The sequence below is a fragment of the Furipterus horrens genome, unplaced genomic scaffold (genome assembly GCF_987537825.1).
Source record: "Furipterus horrens unplaced genomic scaffold, mFurHor1.1.pri manual_scaffold_7, whole genome shotgun sequence".
Taxonomy (NCBI): Eukaryota; Metazoa; Chordata; class Mammalia; order Chiroptera; family Furipteridae; genus Furipterus; species Furipterus horrens.
The window spans coordinates 1,953,262-1,979,030 of NW_028327177.1; the positions used below are offsets into that span (position 1 = coordinate 1,953,262).

Consider the following 25,769-nt stretch of genomic DNA (forward strand, 5'->3'; position numbering starts at 1 on the left):
CCAACACCTGGAGTCGGCGCTGGCACGGCTGCCTGTCCGGTGCGCGTCCGGCCCGGGGACCTGCCCTGCACTAGTTGTCACGTGTCCTTTGCTTTCTCCATTCTGTGATAGTTCTTCAGCCTTTGCCTCCCGTGACTCAGACATGGGAGCCCTTTGAGTTGCCCATGTCCCCTTTCAACATCCCCCCTTTGTGAGCACTTCCCCCTGGACCTACAAGGCTGCCTGGCTCGCCTGCATGCCTGGCCCCTGCGTCGGGGGCCCCTGTTCCCTTCGCTGCAGGTGCGGGGGAAGGCAGGCTCGGGCCCGGGGGCCCCTGTGGGTACATGACAAACCGTGAGTCTGGACGCATAGTCCCGAGGCTGGTGCAACACCATAGGAGTGATGCTGACGTTCCCTGCTGCTCATGGGTGACAGCGTCACCAGGCCGTGAGGGTCTGGCTCTCATTACCCACAGCGCATCTGCCTGTTGGCCAGACCCGCGCCCCGGGCGAAACGGGCGTCCTCCCCAGGACGGGGTGGGGGTGGGTGGAGCACCATCTTCCACGGCCCCTGCCCGCTGCCCTCCATGTGCCCAGCACAGGGTCGTCCCTGTGCTCATGGTCTCGGGCGTCCCTCAGCCCCCGCCCTCGTGCTTCCCGCCCGGTGGCCTCGCCCCTCGTCCCCCTGGTGCGTGGGAGCCGGAGGGCAGGAAGTGCCCTGGAACGTGAGATCGTTTTCATGTGGCAGCTAAAATCGGAACGCGTTGGAGTCAGAAGCCCCGCTTCCGTTACAGAACCTTCTCGGTGGGGCCCTGGAGACGCTGGGGTGGCTGCAGAGTCGCTGCCAAGTATGTGCCAGAGCCCGAGCAGGGTCTTGGTAACAGCTGCGACTGGGAGCTGGAGAGGACTGTTTACTAGGCTGTGCGGTTCCAGCCCCCGGCTGGTGGCTGGTGGCTGGTGGCTGGTGGCCACGGGCGTGGGGCGGGGCCTGCGGGGTCAGCCGCTGTCCTCTCCGCAGGGCCCGCCGCGGGGTCCAGGAGGACTTCCCTGGGGTGTGGGCTGTGACCATGGGCAGGGCAGTCCTCTGAGTCATTTAAAGAATGAGTCTTCCCGCCGTATGTGAGGAAAGGAGCACGTGCTTGTTCCAAGAGTCGCGGCGGTGCTGAGCTGCAGAGAGGAGCGCCGCCTGCGCTGCAGCCTCGGAGAGAAACGGAGCCCGTCGGTGGGGCTTATTCCCGGGGCCCGCAGGGGTGATGCAGTCGCCTACATTTGTCCTTTTACTTGTTCCTTTTCACCTAATATCTGCGCATTTGGGGGCGCCATGGGGGGCGGCGTGTTTACAACAGCGTTTACAGTAGGAGACCATGGCTGCACGCTCAGGTCAGGCGGTGGCCTCTCGGGCAGGCAGGTGGGGGCGGGGGCCTGGCTGCTGGTCAGGTGCCTCCTGCCTCGTGGCCTCAGCGACCTCTCCTTCCTGTGCCCGTCTTCTCACCTGGGAGGAGGGGCGGTGCGGTGGGCGCCGTGGGCCCAGGGAGAGCAGGTTGTCAGTGCCCGTCTGGTGGGGGGGTGCGTGCATGTAGGGCGGGGTGGGGCGGACAGACAGACGGACTGCTTAGCCAGAGCACACAGCCCTGAAGCGTGGACAGGTCACGCTAAGGCACTGCCCCCCAAGGCTGAGAGTGGAGAGGAATGAGTGCTCCGCGGGTGGGGGGCCAAGGTGACTGGCAGCTTCAGCTGCGTTTGTGGGCTCGTGTCCTGGCCTCGCTCGTCCCTTTAGCCCTTGGCGCTTGGTTCCTCGTCTGTAAAAGGGGAATAATACGTAACTGACTATGTGTTAGTAGAAAGCTGTATCGTAGGACTATCAGAATAATAAGTTACTATGTTACTTATTATTGCGTTTTTCTGTGTACTAGATACTTAGTTATAACAAAACGATGATACTGGTGTTCATTAGCCACATAGTAATTAGTGTTATGATTGTCATAATTAACAGTGATTATTACGGCGAAGGTGAAATGGGTTCATGCGTGGGAAGAGCCCCCGGCACCGGGCTGTGCTCCGAGCGCGTTACCAGAACATGATCCTTCCCCTGGGTGGCAGGGATGTTGGGGCTCCTTTGGGGAGTGAGCCCTCCCTTGAGGAATTTGGAAGTTAGGCTTAGAGGGGGTCTGTGGCCTGGACTGGGGAGGGCGGCACCCAGCGGGGGTGCCTGAGGGGTCTCCCCTCTGGCCTGGGTGATGGGTGTAGGCAGCATATAGGGCTTCGTGACAGGGGTGCCGGGCCAGGTTGTGGACAACTCAGCGCAAACCCTGCTTAGAGAGTCTCCTTAGTGCCCCCTGAGCGAGCGCTGGAGACGGGGTTCCCCACGGGTCCCAGGAAGCCCGTGCCCTGGGCGAGCCGCTTCGCCGTGGATCAGAGAAGAGGCACTGACGTGGCCGGGCCGGGCGGGGCGTCTCACAAAAGGCTCCTCTCTGCGCGGGAACGGGTTTATGAGGGACTGTGCCTGTGTGCATGGACATCGTCCCAGTTGTTTTCTAAACAAAGGCCCAGAGAAGCAAAGCAGGGAGTCGGTGCTGGAACTCGGAACAGACGTCCGCGTGGACGGGGCCGCGGAGCTTGGGTGGTGGAGCTGTGGGGACGCGTGAGTGTGGGAGCGGCAGTGACTTGCAGGGGACGGCACGGGTCTGTGTGTCACGTGATGATGACAAGGTCACGCAGGTGAAGTTGGGGCTCAGGAGCCCGCGTTAGCTGCAGGGTGAGGACTGTCGGGGTCGGGGAGAAGACGCAGAGACAGCGAGCATGGGGACGCGTGCTGGCCGCCGGGGACGTGCTCGGTGTCTGCCGATTTGGCCCAGCGGCGACGGCCCTCGTTTTGGAAGTGAGGAGGGTGAGGCACCGGCTGGGCACATCCCACAGGAGGAAGTGCTGGGTCCTGGGTTTGGACCTGGGCGGCTGCAGGTTCTGGGACCTCAACCCATGGGGACCACGTGGGCGTCAGGCCCAGGGCGCGGGGCTGGTGTTGCTTTGCCATCGTCACACAAACAGAGGATTTCCCAGGGACTTCTTGGGAGTAGCACCAAGTTAATTAAGGAAGGAAAGGAAAAACTTGGCTTACCTGGGTGGGTTTGCAGTTTTCCCGTCTTCTAATTAAGGATCCACCGGTGAAGCTTGTTCCAGGGCCGCCCTTTGAATTAACAAGCGCCAGCTTGGGCTTCTTCGCTCTTGCCTCTTTTTTTTGTAACTGAATTTGAGTCATTTTTGGCTGTGCTCTGTCCGGGCACTTGGTGGAGCTCACCCTGCGGAACTCTGAACACTTTGGGGGGTTTCCAGGAGCTACCTTCGCTCATTGCGGCCGGCGCCCCCGCAGGCTGCCTGCCACTCGCTGGCGTGAGGGCACTGCACGCACTTTCATGGAGGACTGTGACCAGGACGGGCCTCGTGTGTGTGCAGCTGGCCCGTCTGTGCACAGAGGGACCGAAAGTCAGTGGCCGGTGGTTTTGTTTTGTTTTGTTTTGTTTTTTAAGGTTAAACTAAAAAATGGGGAGGGAGGGAGGTAGATGGTGGCATTTCTAAAAGCCCTGATGATTTCCTCGCCGTTCTCCGTGGGGCCAGGGCCGGCGAGCCCCAGGCTGGTGAGGGCCGGCGGAGAAGGCTGTTTGCTCCCTGTGGACGGGAGTGCCCGTCTTCTCAGACCTTCCCGGTGACGCGTGTGTCCTCTGCAGTGAGTGTCGTCTACTGTCTCACGCAAGCCCTTGGTGAATAGTTGCTTAAATGGAAGTAACTGGATAAACTTGGAGGATTTGCCAAAATTAAAAAAAAAAAAGTGCAGAGGAGGCGCCCTGGCCCCTGCGTGACGGGAGCCTGCCAGGTGGGCGCTTCCCTGCGCGCGTGCCCGCCGGCTGCGTGCTGGGTGCGGCAGGGGAAGGCTGGCTGGGGCCCTGCCGCGGCCATTTCACTTCCTTCGGGACAAGCGTGGCCTGCTGTCATGTTCACTGATGATTAAGTCCGCGGTCATTCTGTGGAAACCGCGTGTCCGTGTCCGTGCTCCGGGTGGCGGTTTCCTAGAGAGAGCGGCCTGGCAGGGCAGCATCAGCTCCCAGGACGCGCACGCGGGGACCGTCCCTGGTCCCGACAGCTCGCCTCCTGCTCAGGCGAGACCCTGCTGGGGGGGGGGAAACCAGCCGGAGCGTGGCCCTGTCGTCAGATGGGACCCGATCAGGGGTGTCCTCGGGGCTCCAGCGGTCATCCCTGTGGGTCACCATGGCTGCCAGCATCGCCGGCTTTCCCGGGACCTGGGACAAACAATGAAGTGACCCACTCCCGCCTCTCAAAGAAAGAAAAACAAGAAGAAGAGTAGCCCGAGCCGACGGCGGGGTGCGGGGGGCTGCCAGCGGGTGCGCGCAGGCGCGGCGGCGTGGGGGCGGCTGGCCCAAGCGTGGTGTTCATGCAGTTTCTGACCTGTGCGGGGAAACTGCGTGTGGCTGGTGTGACCCCGCAGGGGTTCCAGTTGGTTCCTAGCCGGCGGGCAGCCCCTTCTGCGTGTGTGCAGGTCGGTGGCGGAGAGCTGTGCTGACGTATCTGCTGTCTGGCCCCGGGCCTGGCCCAGGGACAAGGACAGAAACCTGGCCACCACTGCCGGACCGGCACGCACCTTCCCCTCTGTCCCCTGGCCTCGGTGCTGGCAGAGGCAACCACACCGTGATGCCTGCCGTCTAGTGGGGGTACTTCCTGGGGCTGGGGCCACCTGGGCGGCTCCGCTCTGGTGAGGTTTCCGGGTGACGTGCTGTGTGCGCTGGCGTGACCTTCCCTCGACCCGTGACACGCTCCCAGGGGTTGTGGAGCCTCAGGGGTCTGCTCGCTCCTGCTCTGCCTGCAGGCCGCCATGGAGTCTGAGGGAGGACACAGACCCATGGGGTCTCCGCTGACCCTCGTGGGGAAGAGCATCAGGCTGACGTGGCCGGGGGTCCCGGGAACCGGCATCCCAGACGCTGCGGCTGGACAGGAGCAGAGGGTTGTGGCCAGTGAGGGAGGTGAGACAGTCTGCGTTCTGGGGTTCTCTCTGTCTTGTAGAACCTGGTGTTTCAAAACAACACCTTTGTTTTCTCAAGACACAGCTCACAGATCCCCAAGTGCCACTGTGTCTTACGGCTGTGGCTGAGGCCTGCGGGGTCTGCTGGTGCTGCTCATGCAGCGGCAGGCGTCCCCCCAGAGGCCCCGAGGGGGGTACGGGCTCCTCCCCGTGAGTCGTGCAGGGGCTGGGCCCCGAGAAGACACATCGACCCATATGCTGCAGGGGGTGCGTGTCTGTAAGTGCCCGTGATTGAAGTGACCACGGAAAACACAGAGCGCAGAGGCACGAGGCACGTCCCGAGCTTCCAGCTGCTCCCCTTCGAGCCGCAGAAGCCCCGGGCCGACCCCTGCGCCCGTCAGCAGTCGCTCCGCAGCCCCGGCGTGCCCAGCACTGCCGGCCGCTCACCTGCTGTCTGTCTCCGTGCGTGTCCCCGCGGCCACCCTCGGGACAGCAGCGCACAGCAAGCACGTGGATGTGCGTGCCGGCTTCTTCTGCCTGAGAGTTCCCAGGGCACTGTTGGGGTGTGGATCAGTTTCCATTTCTGTCTTTCTTTCTTTTTTAAAGATTTTATATATTTATTTTTAGAGAGAGGGGAAGGGAGAGAGGAAGAGGAAGAGAAATGTCAATGTGTGGTTGCCTGTCACGCTCCCCCAACTGGGGACCTGGCCCACAGCCCAAGCCTGTGCCCTGATTGGGAATCGAACCAGCGACCTTTGGTTCACAGGCCGGCGCTCAGTCCACTGAGCCACACCTGCCAGGGCTGTTTATCCATTCTTTTATCGATGGGCATTTGGGGTTGTTTCCAAACTTTGCGATTTTAATTATGAAGCTCGCAACCTGCTGGACCCTGAGCCTGGCCCGAATTGTAAATGTGCATGACTTTTCTCAGCCAGGGGCTCCCTCGTTCAGTGTCGCTAGCGTTTCCTCATGTGCCACGCGTGCCTCTTTGGGGACGGTCACGGTTGCCCCGTGTTGGCTTTGCGTGAAGGGACGCGGCAGGTGGGAGCCCCAGGTGCTGCATGCACATCTGTCCTGCAAGCCCCAGAGGGTGTGGAAAGTTCCTTCCTGTTCTCCGAGCTGGGCCGGGCCCCACCCCCAGTCGGTGCGCGGGGTCCCAGAGCGGCCGGGCGGAGGGCAGCTGGCCACTAGCTCTGGGACTGTGAGCCTGCCGTAGGAGCTTGCTCCTCGCGGAGGGAGACTGGGAAACCCTCCCTGAGCGGAGCGCTCCCGTGGGGGTGCACCTCGAACACGTGATGCTCAGCCTGAGATCCCGTGCCCTTGGGGTGGTCAGAGCGGGTGCCTCGGGGGGCCGAGGGCAGGAGGGAACGGCGTGGCTGCTTCGGGGGCGCGTGGGTTCTGCTTGGGCTGAGGAAAGTGCTCTGGGATCCGGTGGTGGCGATGATGCACAATTGCGGATGTACGAAAAGCCACTGAGTCGTACACTTTAAAATGGTTCATGCAGTAAATTTTATGGTATATGAATTTTAATATGATTTTTTAAAAACTGACTCTGGATCACCTCGTGCATATGCATGAACCCAGACTCCCAGACTGCGCTGAGCCTGAAGGCACCAGCAGGCTTCACCTGGAGGCTGGTCACGACGCAGCGAAAATGACCTTCGGGCGCCCGCCTTCTCGTTCCACCAGGACGCAGGGGACCCAGTCTCCAGTGTCCCCCACGCCACAGCAGTCTCTAGCCTCACAGGTCGGGTGACTGGAGGTCTAGCTGGTGGCAGAGCCGGCACCACAGCTCCGTCACCCCAGGGTAGCTGCCAGCAGCCTGCGTATGGCGCCGTCCGTAATCCTGATACGGGCGAGTATCGTTGGAGCCCAGGCACACTGCCGCGTGCTCAGTCCTGAGCCTCTGTCTTCTGGAAGAATTGATAGGAGACCCGACCTCCCAGGGGATCTTATCTGCCTGATTTCCCACACACTGACTCCTGAGGACCTACCCTGATGCGACAGAACTTGTCCCTCTGTGGGGTGCCAGCATTCAGAAGTGACATTTCAAATACTGGACAAACTGGGGAAGTTTCCCTTTCTGTCATTGGGTAAATGCAGGGCGCGCCCCACCGCCTGTGCGGCGATTGCCTGGACTTGGGGCTGCCGGCTCAGGCAGGGCCGCGGGCACGGCCTTGGGGAGCCACCTGGGGACTTCTGAGAGCAAAGCGGAGGCCTGTGTCACTTAGTTTATCTTCTCAGACCCTTTCCTCAGGACAAGGAACGTCCTGGGATTTGCTCTTTTTGCTAATAGCGCCATGCATGACATTTGCTATTCAGTGTGCCCGGTTTTGTTAATAGTAAGATCGTTTCCTTTTTAAAGTTTCATTTATGGATTTGAGAGAGAGAGAGACATGGGTTTGTTGTTCCACTTATTTATCACTGGTTGCTTCTCTTACGCGCCCGACCGGGACTGAACCCGCAACGTTGGTGCGTCGGGACGACTAACCAACTGTGGGGAGAGAGCAGGTGTGGGGGAAGGTCTGGGGGGGTGCAGCAGTCGACTGGGATGCGTGAGAGTCTGAGGTGTTTATTGGACGTCCAGGTCGGGGTCCCAGAGGCGGCAGGAGGTTCACGGGACGTGTGGACTGGAGAGGACTTGGCGGTGGCCAGGGCGCTGAGGGCACTGGGAGCCGGGGCGAGCGGTGGGTGGGTGGGTGGGTGGGTGGGTAGTGGATGGAGGGAGAGAAGGAGGGAGGGAGGGAGAACGGGCAGACGGGCAGAGCTGGCGTGCAGGGCCGAGGGCTGGAGGAGCCGGGGCGGTGAGGGGAACCGGCCCGGGGCGGGGAGCAGCGGCGAGGGGGCAGAGGAGTGACTACCTCTCGGGGGCTGAGCTGCGGCCCCGTGGGGACGTGGCAGGGGTGCGCTGTTTGCGTGGGGGCACGGAGCCGGCCTGCGGGTCACTCAGCAGCTGGTGGTTGTTGGGGGGACGTGGGACTGAGGTCTGTTGCCCCCGAGTGTGTGCAAGTGTCAGTGTTTTTCCTTTTTTAAAAACACATTCTCTTTTTTACTGTTTTTAAAGATTTTGTTTATTTTTTAGAAAGAGGGGAAGGGAGGGAGAAAGAGAGGGAGAGAAACAAAAGTGTGTGGCTGCCCCCGGCACGCCCCCAGTGGGGACCCGGCCTGTGCCCTGACCCGGAATCCAGCCGGTGGGTGGCCTTCCGGTCCGCAGGCGGGCGCTCAGTCCACGGAGCCACCCCAGCCGGGGCCGCGGGGTCGCCGTTGCCAGGAGCGCGCCCTGCTCCGCGCGCCTCTGCGGGTTGAGTTGCTTTCTCTCAGCGCTTCAGCGACGTCGTTTTTGGGAGCGTGCGCCGCGGCTGTTGAGGCTTGTTTGATGGCTGGTCTGGGGTTTCTCCTGTTTTGAGAGGTCCTTTCTCTGTCTCTGCCTTGTTGCCTTTGTTTTAAGCTCGGCGTAATTGTGGCACGTTCGCATGCCGCGGGGAGCAACCTGGCGGAGAGGGGACAGTTGTGACGGGAGTGGCTGGGGCACTGTCCCCGACCTTGGGCTCCGGTCTGTGTGTGATGGGGGCTGCCCCTGATGGGACACCCTCAGTGTCTGCAGGAAGCGCAGATGTGGGGGCGCAGCTGGGGAGCTCTCTCTGGTGGCTTGTATTCCCCCATGAAGTCGAAGGTGAGTCTGAAGCCAGCGTGGGGAGAGTGTTGGTTGCGGGTCACACCAAGGGACTACCAAGGGACGGGGAGGCTGGCAGCCACAGCGGTAAGGTGGGGCTAGGCGGCCCAAGGGCGTTTTGTCACCTGCAAGGCTCGTTCAGACCAGCATTGCGTCAGTCCTTGGCCCCAGGCAAACCACTTTCTCAGATTTTGTTTTGTTTCCCTTCTGCCCTGAGAGGTCCCTTCCCGGGAGCCCGGCAGCGTCTCGGGGCTGAGGCCCCGCCTGTGCGGTTGGCAGGCTGGGGCTAGCCTTGCACAGTGGACTGCGGTCCCGTTTCCTTGGACAGGGACGTGACTGACGAGGAATCCCCAGGAGGCTTCCTCCACGCCACACGTGTGGGCCTGCCTGTCACGTTGACAGGCCTGTCCTGGACTGGGGTCTGGGTATAAGGCACCATAAAAAACTGGTGTCTGCTCCTGTTACCTGTGCTGTGGCTAAAGCCCCTCGCGGCCGAGTGGGTGGCAGCTGTCACTGTGCTCCTGGCTGGTGTGGGTCAGGAGTTTGGGGACGACATGGTGGGTGTGTCTGCACAGGATCTCATCGGGGCGGTGGGGGCGGGCTCTGGCTGGCACCATCTGGAGACTTTGCTCACACGTCTGGTACCTGGGCTGGGTTCCCCTGGGACGTGTCACGGGACCTGTCTGGACAGCGTGGAGCGGGAGAAGCTGCTTGGCCCTCGGACCCAGCCTCCAGGTCCCCGGTCGCCACTCACCCCCCTTTGTTGGCCTGAGCAGTCCCAGCCGACCTGGTGCCAGGGACGAGGGCATGGGCCCACCTCTCCAGGTGGAAGGGTTTGGGCTGTTTTAAAACTGCAAAACTCCCTTGGCACCAACCTCGAGTTAAGGAGCAGTCTCGGAACTGGCCGTGTTCAGGACGCCCTCAGACGCCATGTTCTCTTTAGTGGCTCCACGTGGGAGAGGCTGCCCCACGGTCCCCATGTCAGAGCAGCAGGGAGCTGCCAGCCCAGCTGGTCCAAGGGGCCCGGCGGTGCCAACCTGTCAGCGCGCTGCAGGAGTCCGGGCGCAGAACACGCTCCCACGGGGCCGGTGGCCTCAGCTCTGCGCGCGGGGCTATCCCTGGCGTGCCTGCCCGCCCCGCCCTGTACCCGGCGGCCGGGGTGCTGGTAAAGGGCACCTCTGCCGCGTTAACTCTTCTAACCAGGACGTGCTCGCCTGAAGGAACGTGAAGGGTTTTCAGAGCCTCGTTCCCAGCGAGCTTGTTGGGTGCCGCTGGGTCTATCGGTGTGTCCGAGGCTCCGTCCGCAGCTCCGGGCGGCTGAGCACGGCCCTGCACGTGGCCACGGAGTGTTGCTCGTTTCTCCTCGTGGTCACCAGCCTCACTAACAGCCGTCGAAGTGTCGGTTCCAAGCGCCGCTGTTCGGTGCGGACCTCAGAAGAAATCCTTCTGAACTTAGTGGGAGCGACGTTTTGTGGAGGTTCTTATTGGATAGCTCGACAGTCACAGGAGCCCCTCCTGTCCTGAGTTCCCAAGGGCTTTTGTCTCTCTCTCTCTCTCTCTCTCTCTTTCTAAATCAGAAGAGGGTCTCGATTTTCCGGCAAGTGGAAAGATAGAAACAGTGCAAGGACTGTGTTATGCACCCCCGCTAGTTAGGAGAAATAGCTTTAAGATGGTCTGAGTGTCGGGACCACTGTCTGTGTGTGTTAACTGTCCCGTTGGGAGCTGCAGGGCCTTGGGGGTCCTGTAGTCATGATGCCCCAGGGCCTGGGAGCAGAGGGCCCACGGCTGCAGGTGTCAGGGCAGACCCACCACCCCCGGCTGGCGCACCGCCCTGCCCGTCCCTGTGCTCCTGGCTGCCGTTCGGGTCTTTATTATAAGTCAGCAAAGATGTGGAGCCTCAGAACCCAGTGGGCTGGTTTCAGCTCCCAGCATGTCGGCCCCCTAACAGTGTGGCCCTGGTATCCACTTCAGCCCACCCGACAGTAACGTGGAGCCAGGGGAGACCCCTCCATGGGGGTCTTCATGCTGGTGAAGAAATCCACACACTTGCACTCAGGTGCTGGCTGTCACCAGGCATGGCGGGATTCCAGGGGAGGCGACGTGTGTCCGCCGGAGCGCCGGCTTTCAGGGGGGACATGAGCAGGTGGCAGAGGGTGCGGCACACAGCCGCAGCGGGGCGCAGTTGGGCCTGAGCAGACAGCACTGTGGTCACACGGGGTCCCGCCGCACAGCGGCTCGGTCGGATGGAGAGGTCGGGGCATTTTCCCAGGCATCTGTGTGTCAGGCCTGGCGAGCGCTGGGCGAGGGCCTCTGGGATGGTCCCGGGGAAATGGCTGAGCGGCCTAGTGGGTTCCGCGGGGGGAACTGGGAGCTCACTTTGGGAAGGGGGCAGGGGGCTGGTCTTCAGCCGAGGTTTGACCAAGGAAAGCCCCCCTCTCCTGTCACTGAGCCTGGGTCCCACTGCCCTGGCCTCAGGCAGCTCTTCGCGGTGCGATGGCTTCTAAGCGTCTGACTGAAGCCCCTGACGCGGCCCCGGCCCAGGGACAGCTCTGCTCCCACGCAGGTGTGGGAAGTGAGCACCCACTCCCGCCTGCGGTGCGGGGCGTGTGTGGATGGGGGAGGGACGGTGGTGCGGGCCGCCCTCTCATTCTTTCTCTGGCGGGCCCCTCCCGGGTGGCCAGAGCTGAAATGGCGTTTTTCCTGTCGCGGCTCCTTTTCTCTGGAAACCCATCAGGCCTCACCAGCCAAGCCCGATGGACCTGGTGCCAGCAGACCTGAAGTCGGCTGGAGATGCCCAAGTGCTAGACCCTCCCTGGTCCCTCACTGAGATTGAGGCTGGAGTGGCGGCAGGAGCCGGTTCCACGGGAAGGACGCCGGCCCGGGGAGCCAGCCGGGCCCGAGCACGCGCGCACGGGACACAGACACGGCGGTCCTTGTCCCGGAAGGCGGGTGTGCTCTCAGTGTTACGTTTTCTCTTCCATCCAAGAGATGAACCGCCGACCCTTGGGCGGCGGGCTGTCCCTGTGCTCGGTGGCCGCCGCTGGCTCTGGGGCTGCGTCAGTGCCCAGGCCAGCAGCGGCCCCTCCTCAGCTAGTGTGTGCCAGGAAGGGCACCCAGATGAGGTGGTTTCCTGCCACCTCAGAGCGGCCACCGCAGAGCCTGTGGGCGGGACGGGGGTCCCCACTGAGTCAGACAGCCTGGCCGAGGGGCAGGGTCCTTCCCGGCGCTGCCGCGGGCGTGTTTGTAAAAGGGCAGAAACCGATCTGAGGAGTTTTTTCTTTCATGCCATTTCAGTAGGAGTTCCCTTTACGGGGGATGTAAAACCCACGCTGTGGCTTTAACCTCGTATTCCAGGTTGCCCGTTTGCTGGCAGTAGTGCGGGGGTGGGGGGGCAAGGCCGCCTCGTTTACATCCTGCTCTGCCCGTCGGGGGCCCTCAGGCACGTCCCTGGCCCCCGGTGGGCACCGCAGGGAGCCCCGGGACAGGGCCTCGCGCCCGCGTTGTGCGCAGTCACACAGCTGATGGCTGGGCCTGGTCCCTGCCACCAGCCCCCGTGCAGCTGTGGGGCCGTGGACGCGGGCCTGGGCTGCGCTGTCACTTGGTCCACGTGGGCACTGGAACGGGCCTGCCTCCAGGCCTGAGTGGGGCAGGTTTTAAAACCTCTGCGACGCCTGTTACGTGGGGTGACGACGGGGCCGACCCCGCAGTGTCTGTTTTCTCTCTCCGAACCAGAACGGCACACCAGACGCCCCGGCCTCCCCCGAACTCCCCCACGGCCGCCGCGGCACGGTTTACTGCTGTGTTTTTGAAGGCAGGCCACGCCCACTTACACCCGTGCCTGGAGCGAGGATGGAGCCGCTGTAGAGCGGCCTCGTGGGGTTGGTTGCGGTCAGCGCTTCGCTGCCGCGTCCTCCGCGGGTGTCCCGGCGCACCTGGGGTGGGAGGACAGGGCCCGTGGCGGCACCAACACCATTGGAAACCTCCTCCCACTTGGCACCACGTGGACGCCTTCCCAGGTGGCCATCGCGGGCACGCGGTGTCGGTCAGCTGTGACAGTGCAGTTCCCCAGTCCTCGCCCACGGACACCCCGGCCGTTGTCACCTCCCACGTGATGAACGGGAGGGAGGCTCGGGGCGTCTGAGGATTTTAGGGTAAATGTCTAGATGTTGAGTTCGTAGGTCAAAGGGCACACGATTTTACAAATTTCTGAAACGGAAATTTAAAAACATCTTTCGTGGTCAAGCTTGTCTCTGATGACCTCTGCTCTTTGGCTCCGGGAAGGGCCTTTCCACCCCAACGCGTCCAAGGCTGCTGCGCTTTAGAGCAGCCCCTGGGTGTGCTGGCGTCACGCGAAGACGTTCCCTGTGTGCACTTCGGTGCTGACTCGGGTTTTATTTTGCGATGAAGATGTGAGGGAGCTCACCTTAACTTCTGTCAGGTATTCAGAACCCTGCTGTGACTCTGTTCTTGTCTCCTGTCCGTTTGGTTGCAATGCCTCCGTGCCTGCCGGGAACCGTCCTGGTGGCCTGCTCACGACCCCCCGGTGTTTTCCTGCACACCCCCTTCTGGGGGTGAGTTCCCAAGAACAGGGCGATGGCAGGTGCGCAGGCCACCAGGGGGGGTGGGCCGACAGGGCAGGGCCGGCCGGCGCAGGGAGGCCGCGGCGAGGGGCAGCGTGGAAGGTGACGCTGTTTACGCTGCGGTCCTCCCAGGGGACACCTGCCTCCCGTCTCAGGCCCTGCGGCAGCCTGGCCTGTGCGTGGCCTCCTGGGCACCTCCGTTTCCCATCTGTGTCATGTTTCCCTTGTCCTGGCGACAACGAGATGAGCTGCCGCCACACAGGAAGTCTTTCTGCACCATGTCCCCGGGCCCCTGACCCCTGAACCCTGCACTGTGCCCCTTGCCCCCTGCCCCCTGCACCAGTGCGGCTGTTACTTCCTCACTTCCTGTGGGAGCTTTAATACTCGCGCACCCTGCAGAGGGAAAGGACACGCTCGCTTGGGTGTCAGGGTGTCTTGTGAGTCACACGAGTTAGCCACGGCACAGGGTGGGGAGCAGGGGGCGGGTGGCCACCAAGTCTTGTATGTTTGGGGTGATAAACCGAAGGAGTTGGGTCCTTCGGAGAAAAAGGCCTCCCTGGAGTGGGAGAGCCGCCTCCCGTCGGGGGTCGGATGAGCAGGGGAACCAGGTGCCCGAGGGCTCCGCTGGACATGCTCAGTGCGGGCGGTTGGACCTCGAGTGCGTGCCCTGTGGTCCGGCGGCCGGTGCCTGGGTCTGAGGTCCCCGCCTGCCCCCGTGCAGCGCCGGATCCTGTTTGTGAACTGAAGACACCTCGTGTCTGGGAGCGTGGGTGTCAGAGTGGCCGGGAAGGTGCCGATGTGCTTTCTGTGTGAATGCCTGGTGAATGCAGAGGACCAGTCCCCACCCGCACACGGCGCCCTGCGTTGGCGCCCCGGACGCCGGCACTGAGTTATCGTCGGTAGAGGCGTTTCTGCAGTTAGCGCGACACGGGGCTCTTACCTGTTCGCTTGCTCGCTCGTTCTCGGGCTGTGCAAGCCAGACACTCCCTGCCCTGGTGGCACTCACGTTCTAGTGCGACAGCCGTGCTAATCACTCCAGCGCAAAATCAACATGGAGCCCAAACTGGTGAGACACGTGTGTGGGGGCTGGTCCTCGCGGAGCTGGTCGCGGGCTGATGCCGCGGGCAGGGGAGCCTCCCCGGGGAACGTGTCTGCGGGAGACGCACCTTCCCGGGGCTTCTCTAGGTCCTTCCTGTGTTTGTTGTAGGACGCCCAGTGTTCTTCAGGGAGACAGGTGGCACATCAGAGGAGACATTTTTAACTTATGAAGGAAATTTCATTGAAGTCATTTTTGCAGTAAGAAAATTTTTTTTTTACGGATCACAGGGGTGGCTTTGGGAACCATTTCTCAAAGAGATTGTGTTTTAAATGACGGCTGGAGTTCCAGGTCAGACCACAAAAACCCGCTGCAGAGAACATTCTTGGAGGTGGCACCAGACAGCAAGAGGAGTGCCGTTCGTCAGCGGCAGGAAGGAGCTGGCTTGGCTTTGTCATTAACCCTGACGTGTGTCATGTGCCCGTGTGCCACGCTGCCGCACACGGCTGGCCTATTTTTAGATTCCTCCTCACTCAGCCGAGAGTGCTGGGCGAGGTGTTTGAGTCATGACCGCCGGGTCTGCGACCACGCAGTGGCCAGGGCAGCAGCTCCAGCTCAGGTCAGGTTCGCCAAGAGCCGGGCTGAGACAGAGCGGAATTCCCCAGAGGGTTTTACCGAGAGAGGAAGAAGCGAGAGACTTAGAGGAACTGTGGCCTGCGTGAAGATGACACATCTCCCGAGAACTGCTCCGTGGCCCACAGTTGGCTGCCTTCTCGTGGGGCCGGTCCCCCCGACTCCCCACCAGGGAGCCTGCCCAGGGTGCGCCCCAGCTGCCCTCCTTGGCTCTCATTTTCTCTTCTTCCCACGGTGGAGGCGCTGGCCGAACTGCCCAAGGGCATGAGGAGTAGAAGAGACCGTCCCTCCTGAGGGTGGGGACATGGCCTATTTATTGTCACATTGAAACCCCTAGTGGCGTCACTGGCTCTTCTGGTGCCAAAGTGTGCTGATCCTGGAATCTCCTGAAGGGGGATCGCGTGCCTGCTGGCCTCTGCCCCAGCCAAGGGCCTCGAGGGCATGGGGTCCCTTTTCCTCCACCGGGCCACATGCCTCTCTGGGAGCCTGGGGGCCCGCAAGCCTGCCCAGCTCCGTGGGCGGTGGGGCCTTGTGTTTGATCTCCAGCTGAGAGCAGAGGTCCCATCTGCATTCTTCACATGTCCTTCTAGAAGGCCACTCATGTCCCCAACAAGGCTGCCCTCCCTGAGTGTGTCGGAGGGTGTGGTTCAGTCAGTGGTGGCTGTCCCTGAGACCTGCCTGTGTGCCACAGCGGGGTGGGACTGGGCGGCGGGAGCCGCATGCACAGGCGTTAGCAGGAGGGAGCTGGCCGCACTGCCTCTGCTTCCGGGCCTGCGCCCGAGGAGCCGTGGGACCCGTCCCCTTCCAGCGCGCGAGGTGAGAGTCAGTGCGGGGCAGATGCAGACCCAGGTGGCGGTCCTGCCTGGCTGGGGACCCTGGTGGGTCACACAGCCCCAAAGCCTCTGTTTGCTCCTCACAGGCCCATCCAGAAGCTTAAAGGAGCTGTGGTCCAGCCCTGAGAAGTTTTCTTTGTAATCCTCAGCCAAGAATATGTTCACTGATATCAGAGAGAGAGAGAGAGAGAGAGAGAGAGAGAGAGAGAGAGAGAGAGAGAGAGAGAGAAACACCAGGTGGCCGCTTCCCATATGGTCTCCGACTGGGGATCGAACCCGCCACCTTTCGGCAGACGGACAACATGCCAACCAGCAGGGCCGCCCGTGCAGGGCCCAGGCTGCTTTTATCGCTCTTTCGGCTCGTAGTTTTTGGCTGATACCCAATAAAATAAACACAATTCCAAAGGAAGGCAGACGGTGTACGGCTTCGCACCCTGACGCGCAGGGTGGGGTAGGGAGGAGCTGAGACCTGGGTGCGGGCGGCCGGCTCCTGCCCCGCGGGGGCGCCTTGCGTCCCCCCCAGCCGCACAGCGGGTCTGCTGCACAAGCCCGGCCACAGCAGCGTGGCCAGCAGCGTGGAGCCCGAGCCTTGGGGTTCCCGCGCCAGCAGCCAGCGCTGCTGCCTCTCGGAGCGGGCGGGCTGCTTGTTTATTTAATGACTCCGTGGTTTAGATTTCTCTTCCGGAACGTTGCAGTCACCCTGGAGTGAACAGTCATACCGATCTTTTTGTTTCTGAAGGTCACACAGTCATCCTGAGAGGCGCAGGGGAGGGGGCGCTGTCTGGGGTGTGGCTGCCTCCCCTGGACGGAGCTCCCAGACCTGGCCCGTCACGCGGTTCCCGCCTACAGCCTGGCTCTCGGTGGGTGACTCAGAGCAGGCGCGGGGGAAGGGCGAGTCACTGTGTCCCCCTCGCCCCCCCGCCCCGGTTTCCAGGGTGACTTCCGGCTCCCAGTTCTGTGGTTCAGAGCACAGTCCTTGCCATCTGTGGGCAGGGCTGCTGTTCTTGGCCTGGCGGCACAGCCAGCTCTGACACCTTAGTGTCCGTCCCCGTGGCCCGGCTGTGGGGGCCCGTGTGCAGGGTGGGGGCTGAGGCGGTGAGGAGCTGCCGTCTACCTGTCGGATCGCCCCTCTGTGCCTGACCTAACATGTCACCCCAGGTTTTGAATACCCAGTTCCGCGAGCTCAGGTATTTAGAGAACAACAGAGGTGCGGAGCGTCTCTGGCAGCCGTGCGGGTCTGCCTGCCTGTCCCGGGAGAGCTGGCTTCCCACCTGGTTGGCAGGGACGTGTGCCTGGGGACTGTCAGCCTGGACGTCTGGTTTCTGAATCCCGACTGGTGCCCCACGTGGGGGCGGCCTGCGTGATGAGCCTGGCGGGCTGGTTGTCATGGCAGCCGGGACATGGAGAGCTCACAGCGCTCTGGGGACTATGTCCCCAGGGCGGCCGTGGAGACAAAGCCCTCCCTGGGCCTGCCCCTGCCCATCTGCAGGAAAGACAGACCGCCCACCCTCCACACCGCCGCAGAAACCAGGGAGGCTTGGTGACATTATCAGCAGCTGGGACCCCATTTTCTCTGCTTAGAGATGAGGCCACTCTGTCCCCTTGGAGCTGATATTCTCAAGGGTGTGGGGTCCTCAACCCCTTTGTCAGTCTGCTGAAGCTTATGAATGGAACTCTGTGCAGAATAATGTTTTTCAAGGCATAAAACAAAATATATAAAACGACAAAGAAGCCTGGTCATATTGAAATACCACCCTCAAAACACCACGCGAGCCCCGGCTGGTGTGGCTCAGCGGACCGAGTGCTGAGGGTCGCCGCTTTGGTTCCCCACCAGGGCAGAGGCCTGGGTTGCGGCCCAGGTCGTGCGAGAGGCAGCCGACCAGCATTTCTCTCCCCGCCTTTCTCTCTCCCTTCCCCTTTCTTTAAAAATAAAAATTAAATTAAACCTTAAAAGAACCACGAATGGACGTGTGGCAAAGTGAGAAACAAGCCCTTAATCCCCTTTAACAGCCACTGCCAGCAGAGCTCCGACGGACGTGACTTTGACGTGACAGGGAGTCTGAAGGGCATGTAGTGTCTGTAGCAAGGGTCTGGTGACACGCGTGTTTTCCGCGAATCACAGATGTTGCTCATGTCGCTGTGGTTTCTGTTCCGGTTCATCCTGGAAGGAAATGCCACATTTCACCTAGAGTTAGTCCAGCGTCACAGACCGCCGAGCCCTCTGCGTGGGTCCCAGGCTGAGACGGGGACGTGCGGTCCCTCGCCCCGGGGGCAGGCAGGGCACCTTGATGCCATGGCCGCCGGCCCAGGACACCTGGTGACCAGACTTGTGCCCCAGGAAGCCGCGCAGGCCCCGGGGCAGGTGGCCGCACTGTGAGCCCAGGTTCCCCTGCCCTGTGGGTGTCCTGTGCACGCCCTCGTCCTGAGGGAGAGACGGCCTCGGAGTTCCTCCTGCCAGAACCTGTGCCCTCGAGGGTTTCTGGAGTGAAGCCAAACTCCCTTCTCTCCAGGAGTGGGGGCGTTGGGGGGGGGTGTCTTAGCCTAGGTGCTGACCCTCCCCGTCCCCTGGGAGACAGGGCGACCTCTGCCCCCACTGCTGTGCCGGGCCTGCAGCCAGCCCCAGAGTCAGCTCGGAGCCGTGGGCTCCAGGTTCCAGGGGGGAGCAGGGAGGGTGCTGGTGTGGGTGTGAGTCGCCATCTGTGCGTCCTGGACCCCGGTCCGCGCTGTAGGGCCCGCGCAGGGGCTCCCTTGGGGCCTGAGCCTGGGCTGTGCCCAGAAGGCCTCCAGCCGGGCCCCCACGCACCTGCAGCAAACCCAGGGCTGCTGTGGGGACCGCCCCCACTGGGCCTCCCCTGCACCTGCCAGGTGTGGCTTCACCAACGAGCTGTGGGGCCGAGATTGCGGCTTTCCCCGCGCCGCCCTCCTGTCTGTGCGGCGGGCTCGGTCTCACTTGCCCTTGCCGGCCCGCAGTAAGTTGGATGTGAACAGAAGTCCCTGGAGAGACGTCGGGGTTGCCGTTGGTTGGCAGTGTGTCACCGTGAAGGCTATACTGAGGGCACCTAACTGCTGCTGCCCCCTGTCCCAGCCAGGGCACCCCACCTGTTCAAGACCTCTCGGCACCCCTCACTTTTCTCCTGTCACCTTGCTTCCCTGTCCCGTGTGCCAGCTTTTCCCTGCTCCGTCCCATGTGTAGGGGTGCGTGTGGACCAGGGCCCCACCCCGGCAAGGGGATGCTCTTTCCCATGGTAGGGGGGCGGGGCCAAGAGATGGCATGTGGGGCAGGTGTTCCCAGCCCTGTTCGCGACGTTCCTCTGAAAAGTCAGGGCCCAGGCAGGCCCGAGGGGTGTGTTTCTTCGGGAGGGCCAGTAATGACAGGCTTGCCTCCCTGGCATCTGCTCCCAGCACCGAAACGTCCTGGTGGCCGTGACCCACTTACTCACACAGGAAGTCGGTTCCTCATTCACTAGTTTCCCTTTCGCTGACTGAGACGCGGCTCCACAGCTGGGAGTTTTAAACACATGCTGGTGACCTACGGGCAGCCTGGCCAGCACTCGGCCGTCCCCGGCACTGCTGGATCCTCGGGTTCGGGGGCCCTGCCCCCGGAAGTCACTCTGGCCAGGAAGGCCAGGCCGGCAGATTTGTCACCAAAGTGCTCGGGGGTGAGCTGGCCGCTGTCCTGGAGGAGTCCCTGCCCACCCCCCCCCCAGCATAGCGGGGTCCCTTCCAGATAGTAGCCCCAGTCCGGTGTTGTGGTGTTCCCGGTGAAAAAGGGTGTGCCCTGCCATCCCTAAGGGCTTTGCGCCTGACGCGGAGGCAAGGCGAGCATTTACCGGGACAACAGGAAGCCCGTGGCACTGGTTGGCAGGCGAGACCTGGCTGCACCTGCGGGCTGCAGGTGGGGGGGGGGTGTCAGGACAGTTTTCACGAGAGGAAGACCCCACGTTTCCCCTTGAAGGGTGGAGAGGATGCTGGAGACGCTGGGGGCTGTGGAGACCTGCATGGCTCAGCAGAGGCCGGCCTGGCCCGGGGGCCTGGGAGACACGCAGGACCCTTGTGCAGGGGCGGGACTTGGAGCGAGGTCTCTGCTGAGCAGGGGCCGAGCTGTGGCCAGCTCCCCTTTCCCTAGAGAGCTTATCTGGTGAATCTTCGCCCTCATTACGTTTTCTAGACACCCACGCCAGACACGGCGAGGGGACGCCCCTTATTTCTGTGGCCCAGACGGACACATGAGCCCGCTGCGCACATCTGGAGCCCCACCTCCTTCATGGCGAATTGCCGCGTCTCTGAGGGCCTGCGGGGCCCCTTCCTGAAGCCCGCCGCGTGGTTCCCTTGGTGCTCTCTGATCAACACTTCACTGGAGGCAGAAGGGCCCTTCTCGCCGCCCAGGGAGGCCCTGGCTGGGAGGAAGCTCAGGTGCCGCGTTCTCTTAAGCTTTCGTTTGCTTAACACAGGCTGATGGCACCTGCTGTCGAGGGGGGCGGGGTTGTGTGTGGGAGGTCGGCCAGAGGCCCACGCCCTCGGGGGGCTGAGAACTGTGCTTGTCAGCGGCACATGCCCACCCGCCCCTTGGGTGTCTGCTGTCACACCCCCTCCTGTGGTGCCAGGCGACCACTGGGGCTCCTGGAGCGCGTCCCCCGCAGGCCTGGGAGTTCTCAGAGTCATCTGTCATGGTGAAGGCCTGTGGCCTCTGGCGGCACTTGGTTTCCGTCTCGGCACCTGGGGCCCGCACGTTGGTGGGTGGCCTCGCCCCACAGTGCTGGCCGTGCACGGGGAACCCGGGCCCCTCCTGCCGTGTTTGAGCCTCCCCGGGGTTCCCTCTTTGACTCCTGCTTGCTCCGGTGGGACTCCTGTGAATTACAGAAATAGCTCTAAGGTCTCCCTGGGGCCCGGGCCCGGGCCCAGCAGCTTTCTCACCCTTGAGCAGGGGAGGCCCCTTCCGGAGCTGTGGAACAGCCTCTCCTTCTCGGCTGGGAGACTGGCGGCTCTCGCCTGTGACTCTGTAACCCCGCGCCTTCCCGCCTGTAGTCAGATCTAGACGCCAGGAAGGAAGCGCCTTGGGAAAGAAACTATGTATCTTCTGACTAGCTAGTGGACCCTTTTCTTGGTCTCCTGGGGCGAATTCTATCGAATAGTCACTGGGGACGTGGACAAAGCAGGCTCAGCCTGAGGAGCGGGCCCGAGGCCTCGCCGGTGCCAGCCGGTCAGATTCAAGTAAGGGGAGGCCACGGGAGCCTGGCGGGGCGGTGGCCCTGGTGGCGCGGGACGCAGCCCGGGCTTGGAGCTGAGCCCCCCGTGCGCTGTTGCTCTGGCTGAGCCTGGGGCAGCTTCGCTCTTCACGGGCGGCGGCTGCGCTGTGCAGCCGGGAGGCTCGGTCCAGACACGTGTGCCAGCGCTTTGAGCCAGGGCTTGCGTCCCTGAAACAGAGCGCAGGGGCCAGGTTTCTGTGGCTCTGCTGCTGCTCATTGCCCGGGGCCCGGATGTAACTCCTGCGGTTTGCCTTTGTTTCCTGCACTCAGGAGAGTCGTCCTCCTGGACGGGAGGCGTCCGCCCGAGAACAGGCACCGTGTGTTGGTGGGCGCCCAGCGCCAAGGCCACATCGGTCCTCGGGGTGTGAGCCAGGCCGAGCTGGACAGCGGCGTCCACTCCCTGGCGACCGGGAGCCCTGGTGTGAAGAGTCACGTGGGACGTGCTGGGCGTACGAGAAGTAAACGCGCCACAGCCACGCGGCGATGTGCCCGCAGACGCTGTCCTGGGAGGCGACCTGTGAGCTGCTCCAGAGCCCTGTTTATTTGTGTGTCCTTGGTCCTGGGCTCAGGCCCCGCACGTACGGGCACACGCGCGTGCTCGTTTGGGGCGGGAGTGTTGTGCAATCTGTGGGTTTGTCATCTGTGACGTCTCACTGGCTCGGGGCGGGGAGGCCGGAGGCCTCCAGATGGGATCGCTCAGCGAGATTAACAACCTCTAACGCTTGTTCATTCTCTAGTAGAAAGAAAACAAAATAAAAAACCAGTAATTCAAGGACTCTGAGTTTTCCTAGGTCAGAAATACAGTAAGAACAGCTTATATTATTGTCAGTGGAGTACTTTTGTTTCCAGTGAATGTCAATAGCAATTGAAGTATGTGGATTTTTTTTTTAATGAGGAACTTTTCTTTTTTTTTTTTTTGGGAAACAAACTTTTGAGTGAAAATTAAAAGTATTGTTATTAGGAACATATATTTCCCCTACAGCCACAGTTTTAATGGTACTAACGGAATTACTGACAATGTTAGTTGGGATGACGTTTCTTTACACTGTCTGTGGAGGGGAGCACTGCCCGGCCGGACCGTGGCGTGGAGGAGGGCCACGCTGGTGCCCCGGCCCCGTCGTCGCCCGCGGCGGCCCGGCTTCCCGGCCCCTCCTGTGCGGAGGGGACAGAAGGGTGCTGACTGCCGGGGCCCTGGCGCGCGCTCAGTACCGACCTGCCTTTGTGTACAGGCACCGCCTGGGGGTGTCTGTCCTGGTCTAGGGGAGGGGGTGCCGAGCTGCAGTTTCTGGAGGCCAGACAGACTGTGGAAACCCGAGGGTCCGTGTGGCCCTGCGCACCTGTCCGAAGCCCTGGGAGTCCCAGGGTGCGGCGGGGTACGCAGACGAGTGCTGTCGGGAGGCCTTGGCTTTCTTAGCTCCCGGTGTCCACGCACCTTCCTTGGTGACTTGGTGGCTGCTGTAGAGGACACGCTCTGCGTGACTCTGGCAGCCCTCCCTTACCTCTATGAACATCAGCTTCCTTGTGGAAATGCAGGGCTCAAGCACGTGTGTCTGGGCTCACGGTCAGGCGCTCAGCCCCTCGGGATGCCCCTGGACACCCAAACTGTGAGGGCGGCACCGTGTGGCTCAGTCATGCTGGATGGCGAGGACAGGGAGCTGGCGGTGTGCGGAGTCAGGAGCTCATAGAACCCCACCAGGCCGCGGGGCGGGGCCCACGTGTGCAGGCACAAGGGGGGCTGGGAGGCCGCAGGGGCACTGCCACGGGGAAAGGGTCTGGGCAGGGCCGGGAGAGGGCTGGGGCGGGGACATTCTGGGAACGGAGGGCACGCAGCCTGTCCCGTGCCACTGAGTGAGAGGGGGCATGCTGACAGGGTGGGCTGGGGGTCTCTGTGACGAGGTGGACGTAACAAAGCAGAGAATGGAAGGGCCCGGGGCTCCTGGCGCAGGGTCCCCGGGAGGCGGGAAGGGCGTCCGGCCAGCGCCCCCGTGCGACCCCTGCCCCAGTGACAGTGACCTCTTTGCCGTTCCAGTGCTCACGCCTCCTGCACCGCCGCCTCCCCCCATCCAAGGATATGCCTTCAAGCCTCCGCCCAGACCCGACTTCGGGACCTCTGGGAGAACAATCAAGTTACAGGCCAACTTCTTTGAAATGGACATTCCAAAAATTGACATCTATCACTATGAGTTGGACATCAAGCCAGAGAAATGCCCGCGGAGAGTTAACAGGTACTGTGCCTCCCTGGGGGTCTTGATGGGTTTGCGAGGGTGGCCTTTGCATGCAAACCCCAGGGGTCGTCCGGCTTTCCTCCCAGAGAGTGTCCTTCGCGTTGTCTTTTTTCAAAAACGTTTTGGTATTGAGGTGCGATGAGAGACACAGCGTAAGTCCAGCTCAGCAAGTTCTCACACGTGCACGCCTGTGCCCCGTCCCCGAGACTGTGGCCCGTGCCCTGGCCCAGCGAGTCCCCCGCCCCCTGGTGCCGGTGTGCCGACCTGCCAGGCGGGCTCGCTTCCTGCCCCTGTCCCCAGAGTTGCCCCGCCCGCGGGCCGGCTCCCCCGCCCACTCTGCTCCCCGGCGGGATGTTTTTGAGATTCACCTGCACTGTTGCGTGTGTCCCTCGTGTCTTGTTGTTACTGCTGAGGAACAGTTCGTGTATGAACAGGTGATGTTTAATTTATCCCTCCTCTTGTTAGACGCTTGGGCTGCTCGGCTCTCTTTCATGCACAAAGTTGCTGTGAACTTACTTAGGTCTCTTTGGTGGACATAGCGTGTTCATTTCTCTTAGGTGCGTGACGGGGAGAGAGACTGCTGGGCCGAAGGAGAGCAGGTTCAGCTGCGTGCGGGACCACCAGCTAGTTCCCCAGAGCGGCCGGCCCCACGCCCCCCTCAGCACGCGGCGTGGCCCGCCTCTGTGGTTCTTGCTGCTTTGGTGGGTGTGGCGTGGCCTCTCTGATAACTGACTAGCTGAACACACACATCCACAATTATTTATATTCGTGTCCTAGGATGTTGTACATATATTGTTTCCAGTAGGGCATTGACGTGCTTCCCCTGCCTTGGGGGCTGCCTGCCCTTTTGTGACTGATTTGTAGGCGCTTTTACGAGAAGATATCCAGGGCCAGGCCTGTCCGGGCTCAGTGTTCGCGCCGTCTGCGTTTGGCCGTCTCACTGACTTAGCGGTGTCTCCCGTGGGCAGAACTCGATGGTTTTGTTCAGGTCCAGCTATCGGATTTTGCAAATGGTCATTACATGGTGGGTTTTCTCTAAGAAATATTTGCCTGCCTGAAGGTAACAAAGATGCGCTCCTTTTCTCTCTCTTTTACAAGAACTGCAGTTTCGGCTCGCGTGCTGCGGTCTGCCGTCCACATGGCACAGGTGTGTTTGGTGCAACTTGCTTTGACTTGCTTCAGTGCGGTGGCTCAGAAATCTGGTATAAAACGATGTTGAAGGTTCATGGTGAAAGCAGCCGTTCTTAGCTTGTTCTGCATCTCAGGGGGGAAACATTTACTCTTTCACCTCTGAAATATTAGGTGCCTCGTAGGATTTTAGGAGAGACCCCTGAGGGAGCGCTCTTCCTACTCTGCTGAGAACCAGCCTCCTCCTGGGGTGCTGAGCTCTGTCAGTATGCTGCTTTTCCTGCCTCTTGAGCCCCTCACACAGTTTTGCTTACCCCGCCCCCCCCAATAATGCAGTAAATTACTTTTTTTCTTTTGAAGAGGAGATGTTACGTCGGCTTGAATTTTTGAGAGTCAGGATGTATTCCTCTATTCAGCCTTGGTATGTTCTTTTTACATATTATTGGGGTCAGCGTAGCCTTCCGCTGTGGATTTTTGCACCTGTGCCGCTGACGGACATGGCTCTGCTCTGGGGAGGGTCCAGGGGATGTCCCCGTCCTCCGTGCTCTAGGAGAACGAAGGGTGGGAGTCCCCGCACGTTGGACCGAGTTTGTCGCTGAAACTGTTTGGGCCTGGCCTTTTATTTTCTCTGTTAACTCTCCTTTAACCCATGGGGTTTACAAGTGTAGTGTTCATTTTTAACTCTTTAGAGATTATTTTTAAATACCCGTTTTTGTTTGTTGCTAATTTAATTTCTTTATACCTAGAAACCACTCTGTAGGATTTCAGTCTTTTGAAACACATTGGGACTTATGGCTAACTGTGCAATTTATCTTGTTAAACAGTGTAACTGCATGTGCATGCAAGAATTTTACAGCAGTATGATTCCTGTTACTCCTCATACTTCCTGCGAGTGATCTCCTGTGCTGCTACACGTGTTATAAAACCCATGGCCCAGTGTTTTCTTAGAGACGTTGAACGGGTCTGTCTGCCCACATGTTAACCATTTCTGGTTCTCTCTGCTGGTTCCTGTTGACCATTGTTTTGACCCGGCACCGCCCCTCGGCCTGAAGGCGGTGGATCCGCCTTCCTGGTGCACACCTGCCAGGGGAGAGTCTGCCCAGCACCCTTTAAACTCATAAATGTGCTCATCTCCTTACTATTTTTGAAAGGTATTTTTGTTGGACATTGAATTCTAAAACTGACAGCTTTTTCCCCAGCACCTTAAAAATGCCGCGACTTTGGCTTTTAATCCCCATTGCGTCTGAGGAGACGGCAGGTCATTTTCTTGTAGGTGATTTGCCTTTTTTCCTCTGGGTGTTTTTAACTTTGCTTTTCAGCAGTTGGACTGTGATGTGCCTCCGTGTGGTTTTTCTTTTTTTTTCCTTCTTGGGGTCGTTGAGTTTCTTTATTTTTGTGTGTTGATATT

General features: G+C 61.2%; 1 protein-coding gene across 1 annotated transcript in view; it reads left to right on the plus strand.

The window, feature by feature from the left end:
- Positions 1-25,769, plus strand: part of AGO2 (argonaute RISC catalytic component 2) — a 70,024-nt gene that overhangs the window by 11,441 nt on the left and 32,814 nt on the right. Inside the window, exon 2 of the mRNA XM_090283328.1 lies at positions 23,038-23,233. Coding sequence (XP_090139454.1) covers positions 23,038-23,233 — 196 coding nt within the window. The remainder of the gene's footprint in view (positions 1-23,037; positions 23,234-25,769) is intronic.